The following is a 7,646-nucleotide window of genomic DNA, read 5'->3' on the forward strand; positions in this document are numbered from 1 at the left end:
GAACGGGTCAACCCACAATCCGACCCAAATATCCATTTACTCTCACATATATATCCAAATTAAGCACAGCTCTCGACCCGATAATTTGGACACTTTGAAAAGTAAGCATCATTATTTATATATATAAATAAGATTCCAAGTATGCTGTGTTTATCATATTGGGATTAAAACTTATTTTTGACTAATAAACTCATTTTGTATTAAATTAAATTACATTATTTTTTTTAAGGGATAATCACAATTTTAATGTAAATCTTATTTAATTGCCTGTATATTATATATTTTATATTACAATGTTATTATTTTATTTTTCATAATATATATTATTTATATTTTAACTATATTAAAATATGAATTTTTATTTTTTTAATATTAATATTTTTTTATTTTTTAAGTATATCTTGATGTACCGAACCCATTCCATCAAAATAATAATCAATAATATGTGAATGCATCATTATATTTTGTTAGATAAATAATTTATTTTTCAGATAAAAGAATAAATATACATTTTAATAGTTTATTGTAATATTGACGTTAAAGGGTTATGATAGCTAGCTAGCTAAAAGACTTCTACAATTGTCATGTGACATTTATTCATATACTAAATAATTTAGATACAAGCAATAACTTATAAATATTTATTTTGATAACTTAAATTATGTTTGATTATTTGTTTTATTTATTTTAAATTTAAATTTTAGTAAAAAAAATATAAGGGTATTTTAGATATTTTAGTAAATGAATAAAGTGATTTGATAGTTAAATGAAAATGATAGGATTAAATATTATATATTTTTTTTAATTTTGAAAAAATCCAAAATACAACACGTTAGCAAAAACAGCTCAGAAAGGCCGGTTTGGTTTGATTTGATTGGACTTACTATTTTGTTTGAAAGTGTTTATAAAAAACAAACTAAGCTGGCTTAATTAAACATCATCCAAACATGTCCTTAGTTTTCTCTCTCTTCACGAGAACATTAATTGTTCTTGCTTATTTCCTGGGTTTTTACAGAAGAAGATGAATGGCGGCATTATCAAATACACCAAAAAAAAAAATTGTAAAAAAAAAAAAAAAAAAAAGAAAAAAAAAAGTGCATTATTGAATGTCACCTGAAAGTAGAGAGAGAGAGAGTAGTCAAACCGGATCTCTGTTTCTCTCTCTTAAATTCCCAATACCCTAAAATCAAATGAAGAAGACGACTACCCAAATCCCAGATTTTTAAAACCCAGATTCCATTGTTGATCATATCTTCACAAATCACAACAACGATGAAGAAAACGATCATATTCAGATCTTTTACATTTCTTCTTCTTCTTATTGTGGCTGCCGCCATTGAAGACGATGTGAAATGTCTACAAGGAGTAAAGAAATCACTTCAAGATCCAAATCAAAACCTTGAATCATGGGTATTCACTAATATCTCAGTTTCATTCATCTGTAAACAGCTAAACGGAGTATCCTGTTGGAACGAACAAGAAAGTCGTATCATTAGCTTACAACTACCATCAATGGGTCTCGCCGGTCAAATACCAGAATCTCTTCAATATTGCCGTAGTCTACAATCGCTTGAACTTCCCGGTAACGATCTATCAGGTTCAATCCCAACTCAAATCTGCAATTGGTTACCATATCTCACAACTTTAGATCTATCCAGTAATAGATTCTCCGGCCAGATCCCACCTGAAATCGCCAATTGTAGATTCTTAAACAATCTAATCCTCAATGATAACCAGTTTTCCGGCCGGATCCCTTATGGACTTGGTCAGCTCGATCGAATTCGAAAGTTCTCCGTTGCTAATAATGCTCTCACCGGTTTAATCCCGTCCGATCTAAACAAGTACCCATCTGAAGATTTCTCCGGTAACAATGGTCTCTGTGGAGAATCAATCGGAAAAAGATGTGGTAAATTGAGTAGTAAGAGTTTGGCGATTATCATCGCCGCCGGAGTTCTTGGTGCCGCCGGTTCGATTCTTCTCGCCTTTGGAGTTTGGTGGTGGTGCATATTGCCGTCGCAGAGGAAGAAGAGAAAGGGTTATGAAGAAAAAGGAAACTGGATTCAACGTTTGAGATCTCATCGTCTTCTTCAGGTAACCCTGTTTCAGAAACCAATCGTTAAGGTTAAGCTGAATGATTTAATGGCTGCGACTAACAATTTTGATCCTGAAAACATCGTTAATTCGACTAAAACCGGTGAATCATACAAAGCTGTATTATCAGATGGATCAACATTATCAATCAAGAGATTAACCATTTGTAAATTAAACCAGAAACAATTCAAAATCGAAATGCACAAATTAGGTCAACTTCGTCATTCAAATCTAGTTCCCTTATTAGGTTTCTGTTTAGTAGAAGATGAAAAGCTCTTAGTTTACAAACACATGCCAAATGGGTCACTGCATTCTCTTCTCCACACATCAACCGTTTCATTAGACTGGCCAACCCGACTCAGGATCGCAATCGGCTCTGCCCGAGGCCTCGCCTGGCTCCATCACGGCTCAGACCCGCCCTACATTCATCAATACATAAGCTCAAACGTAATTCTACTCGACGACGATATGGAGCCACGAGTCACTGATTTCGGTCTATCCAGACTACTCTGTTCTGGGTCGGGGTCGGTTTCAGGTCATGACTCTAATGACTGTTTCGGTGAATTGGGTTATATTGCACCAGAATTCTCGGGCAGCAGTTCTGTCAGGACCACGAAATCTGATGTTTATAGTTTTGGAGTTGTTCTTCTCGAGCTTGTGACTGGTGAGAAGGGTGTTGAGGTTGGTAATGGGGGTGAAGGGTTTAAAGGAAATCTTGTGGATTGGGTTAGCCAGTTGACTGTTTCGGGTCGAGCTCAAGATGCTATCGATAAGAGATTGTTGGGAAGAGGATATGATAACGAAATGGTGCGATTTTTTAAGCTTGGGAGTAGTTGTGTCGCGTCTAGACCAAAGGAGAGGCCTTCTTTGTATAGCGTTTATGAATCGTTGAAGACGATGGGTGAGCAACATGGATTCAGCGAGCAGATTAATGAATTTCCGGCTATGAATTATGGGAAACTAGATTAGGTTTAGAATTAAGATTGAGATGAGATCTATTTGTGTTTAGAAGTGAGTTTTATTGATGTTCAAAATTGTTATGTATTTGGTTAGGTTATCTCTATGTGTTCTTACTAAATTCCTTTGACTTGATTAAACTTTGAATTTGTTATTGATATAAGAAGTATGTTTTCTAAGTTCTTTGAGTTTGATCATTAAGATATTCTTTTTAATTAATGGTAAAACATGTTTATTGAAATTTGAATTTTTTGAATTTTGTAAATATTTATGGAGAAAAATACACATTGACCATGTTTGAAAACAGTCCTAATGCAATGAAGACAGTCATAATGCAAGAACAAATATTATTAAATTTATTAATATATACATAATTAAAATATAATTTTATTTAAATTAACATTCTAAACAAATATTTAAAAAATAATAATTTTTAAATAAATTAATAAAAACCGTCCAAACCCAAGGAATTGAATGTTTCCAAACAGGGACAATTATATAATGTTGTTTGGGTTGAAATATAATGTCAACTTCTAATCTATAGTCAAAATCAATAAAAATTCAGTAAATCCATTGTATTTAATAAATAAGATTCTATAGATTATTTTTCAATTCTCTTAATCTATACATAATAATAGTTTATAGAATTTAATGTAGAACTTAAAATATGTTTTATTTTTTAATTAAGTAGAGTACTTTAAGGGTAGAAGTCTAGACTATTCTAAATTAAAATGATACATTTTCTATAGAAATTGTGTTAACTAAAAAAATGTTATATAATAATTTTACACATATAATATCATTACAAATAAAAAATGATTCATTATAATATATAGGGTTCAAATATTTTTATTATTAATTAAATGATATAATTTAAATAGTGATAATGGTTTTGTCAACTGGCTAGTTTTATATTTTTTTAACAAGAAATATTTAAAAATGAATGTTAGATACCTAACATATTTAGCAATATATATATAAGTACAATAATTTATTTAGATAAGAATAGAAAAATAAAATTTTATCAAATAGTTGTAATGATGCAGTTGATAAGCTACCCCATCATCACGCTCTAAATTTTCTAGAAAAATAATTAGTGGGGCTCATGCATGCAATAAGTGTCATACATGAATAATTTTTTATTTATTTTTATTTTAAGATTAAAATTAATAAAATGTTATCCAAAAGAATGTAATCCCCAAATACAAAATAGATCGATATATCCAAGACTATTAAAAATAAAAATAAATGACAAATTGACAATTTAGTGAAAAAAATATACTCAAAATAAGCTTTTTATTATTTTAGAGCTTATTGTACAATTATAGTCTTTCATAAATCTAATAACCCCACATATTAGTTTCGCTTTTACTTCGGAATGCGATTAATCCCAACAGGTTAACTCGATAGCTCGCAAAAATAATCAACTAAACAAGCAAAACTTTTCGTGAAACGAACTCAAACCCATAACCTCAGAAATATGTGTATTTCATTAGAGACTTGGTCACGAGTTCAAGTCATAATTGTATAATCCCGGGTTTTCAAGAATTTGAAAACGAGTGAGAAGACGAACATGACTTGAACCCTAGAATATTAAAACTCAATTGAAAATCTGGTTTTTATAAGCTAAAATGAGGTTATTTAGCCCTAGATCAAACAATGCCGGTTTTGATCTCCATAAATGACAAACAATTACGGAAAAGAGCCATTTGACCTCAAATAACACACATCCATTAAAATATATTGTACCTCTAGAAGAAAAAAAATACATTTTAACATATTTATAACATGTCATTGTTCCTTCATATCCCTTTTTATAATGAAATATACAATGACATCCACAAAAAAACATGAAATTAAATAAACCTCTGAATTCCTTACAGCACTACTAAAATGAACACAGAAGAGTGTCTGGCTGGCAAGTTGAAAGAATAAGAACCTGTTTGTTGGTGGCAGAATGATGTAAACAAACAGTGACGGTTACTGACAGCAGTATGAACATGTATCACAAAAAATAATCAGGCGTTTTGCGTGTCGTGTCAGGTTCAATTTGTCGTGGGGCTGGATCAAACTGAAGGAAGTTTTGTTCCATATTCTCCCCGATTTCCAGTATTGCAGCCATGTTCCCACATCGGTAACAGTAATTAGGCGCACTAAAAACTGTCACCACGTTCTTTTCCTATAGAAACAATTCAATTCAATTCAATCAATAGAAGGGTTTGTTTTCTGTTATGTACATGCTTGTGTCAATATGCTTAATCGAAGGGTACCTGGCACCAATTATAACCTTCCATCACAAGTTGGTGAGCTCTTGAAATTAGAGTGAGCCCATTTGTATGATTAAATTGAGTGGCTATGTCCTGCCCAAAGGTATAACCAGCTCCACGGGGAGATATTCCCCACCCGCATCTGTCATCAGGGTCAGACCATAGGAGGTCACACATAGGTCCTTCGTGTGGAACCTATTAACAAAAAAAGGTTTATATTATTAACACAATCGCCCATTCATGAACTTTTAAACTGCAATGTCTAAATCAGAAGAGAGTAAATAAGCTCTACATTACCCAATGCATCAGCGCGATTAGCGAACAAGTTGGACTGAATAAGCTAGTTTCAAATAATCCACTATCCAATCAACAACCAAATTACCAAAATACTATCTATTAACCTGATTTCGAACATTAAAAAAGATTATTTGGAAATAACCACTTGGTTATTAAAAAAAACCTAGATCAAACACGGGCATGTACATGAATTTTCTATACCTCTTGTATGCGATCCAAGGTTCTTATGTTGTCCAATGTATCCAGAGAAGGCGAGAGTCCTCCATGTAAACAGAAAACCTATTATGACAGATAAAACAGAAGCTGTTTGTGAGAGCAAGATTAGAAAGCATATAGTATAAGTAAAAAAGTAAAATATACACACCTGGCTCTCAATAAGTGCTGTGAGGGGTAAATAATCAAAAAGGTCAGTAAAATGCTTCCAAACATTAGCATTTCCATACTTCCTCAAACATTCATCATAGAAACCGTACCTGGTAAAAAAGAGAGGTGTTTTTTAGACCAGATTGTTTTCCCATTGAGGATAGCACAACATCCCACCCCCAATTTCAATTAAGGTGTTCTTAGTGAAAATCGAACCCGAGACCTTATTCTCTTAGTTCAAATCGGTACTTTGTTGTTCACGAGGAAAGTACAAAATGTGATTGAAGAAACAAGAAATAAGCTAGTTATCACAAGGTTACCCAGAGCACAAACATGTTCTTTTTTCAGAATTCATGTATAACATGACTCTCATGACTTCAAATTTGATACAAAATTAATGAAAAGCTCTTACACTTGAGTAATCTGCCTGCTTTCGTGATTTCCTCGGAGGATTGTAATTCTGTCCCTGTAACGAACCTTAAGGGCCACTAAAAGTGTTACAGTCTCCACCGAATAGTAACCACGATCTGCATTTGTATGAATAAAGAGCTATTATTGAGAGCTCATATCGAAACTAATAAGGTCTAGTGCAATTACATACAATTTGTAAGTGAGTGCTTTCATTTCAATTTGAAAAACAATTTGAATTTGAAGAATTCATTTGCCTCTAACACATAACTAGGTCAATCATCAATCATCAACAGAAAATAGAAATTGACTTCAAAAACTAACATATCATCATAAAGTTCACCTTCGTTGACCGTTATTTATGGAAACAGATCATAAAAACGAGCAAACATGGAAATATCAAATACAGAATCACAGATGAAGGAATCGATGACTTTACCAACGTAATCGCCCATGAAAAGATAGTTTGTATGCGGAGCACTTCCTCCAATACGAAATAACTCAATAAGATCGTAAAATTGTCCATGAATATCGCCGCAGACCGTGACCGGACACTTTACCGGCTGTACGTTCCATTCCTCAACAAGAATAGCTCTAGCTTGATCGCAAAGCGTCTTGACATCCGTTTCCGATAAAGGTTTGCAGTCCATCAACTGCTCGATCTGCCGATCCAGATCCGCACGCGACGACATGTTTCTTTTCGATCGAGATCAACAGGATATATATCAATAAAGCTCAGTAATACAAAATCAATTCAAACAAGATCAAAACAGAGAGAAAGTACCTAATGATTTAACTCAATAATCAAACCGAATCAGCATCAGATTATTTGGTTTTCGTTCCAGGATCGGTGATTCTTCGGACAACAGAGAGAGAGAGATGGAGAGAGAGAGGGGTCAATCTTAGCCTCTCATTTTCCTCATCATTTTCTAGTATTGACTATTGAGATTGGTCTCCATGAACAAAGCTTTCTATCTTTCTCTCTCTAGAAATTGCCAAAATGTTTAATCTCTATGCATATACGGTATTATATATAGCTGAGGTAGATATCTCATCATTCTACATTAAGACCAGCCGCAGCAGGGGAGCAAATGAGGTGTTATTTGGGTGTCAAAAGAGGAGGGTGGGAGGCAGCAGGGGGGCAAAAATGGGGATCAAATTTTGGGTGTCAAAATTTGATACGGGTGTCAAATTTTGTTTGGCCAATGAGACGCTGCCATGTGGCAGTTTAATATTTACTTTTGATTTTAATTTTCTTATTTT

The 7,646-nt window shown here is 33.1% G+C and overlaps 2 protein-coding genes across 2 annotated transcripts; one reads left to right on the forward strand and one right to left on the reverse strand.

Moving 5' to 3' along the window:
• The first annotated feature begins 1,046 nt into the window (after window positions 1-1,046).
• Window positions 1,047-3,227, forward strand: LOC124936675 (probable inactive receptor kinase At1g27190). Its single transcript, XM_047477192.1, has one exon. The coding sequence runs from the start codon at window positions 1,273-1,275 to the stop codon at window positions 3,058-3,060; it is 1,788 nt and encodes a 595-aa protein (XP_047333148.1). The 5' UTR covers window positions 1,047-1,272; the 3' UTR covers window positions 3,061-3,227.
• A 1,536-nt stretch (window positions 3,228-4,763) lies between these two features.
• On the reverse strand, window positions 4,764-7,389 carry LOC124936676 (serine/threonine-protein phosphatase PP2A-2 catalytic subunit-like). Its single transcript, XM_047477193.1, has 7 exons — window positions 7,168-7,389; window positions 6,823-7,079; window positions 6,388-6,502; window positions 5,977-6,085; window positions 5,814-5,891; window positions 5,319-5,510; window positions 4,764-5,227 (listed from the first exon to the last, which is right to left on the reverse strand). The coding sequence occupies exons 2-7, from the start codon at window positions 7,073-7,075 to the stop codon at window positions 5,054-5,056; spliced, it is 921 nt and encodes a 306-aa protein (XP_047333149.1). The 5' UTR covers window positions 7,076-7,079; window positions 7,168-7,389; the 3' UTR covers window positions 4,764-5,053.
• Window positions 7,390-7,646: the final 257 nt, after the last annotated feature.

This window comes from Impatiens glandulifera, chromosome 4 (assembly GCF_907164915.1).
Source record: "Impatiens glandulifera chromosome 4, dImpGla2.1, whole genome shotgun sequence".
Lineage (NCBI taxonomy): Eukaryota > Viridiplantae > Streptophyta > Magnoliopsida > Ericales > Balsaminaceae > Impatiens > Impatiens glandulifera.

Excerpts from the sequence above, each read along its gene's own strand:
- LOC124936675 (XM_047477192.1), top strand. The coding sequence starts at position 1,273 with ATGAAGAAAACGATCATATTCAGATCTTTTACATTTCTTCTTCTTCTT.
- LOC124936676 (XM_047477193.1), bottom strand. The coding sequence starts at position 7,075 with ATGTCGTCGCGTGCGGATCTGGATCGGCAGATCGAGCAGTTGATGGAC. Across the intron at positions 5,892-5,976 it reads CAGCACTTATTGAGAGCCAG|GTTTTCTGTTTACATGGAGG; the intron begins GTGTGTATATTT and ends CTGTCATAATAG. Across the intron at positions 5,228-5,318 it reads AAGGTTATAATTGGTGCCAG|GAAAAGAACGTGGTGACAGT; the intron begins GTACCCTTCGAT and ends TTGTTTCTATAG.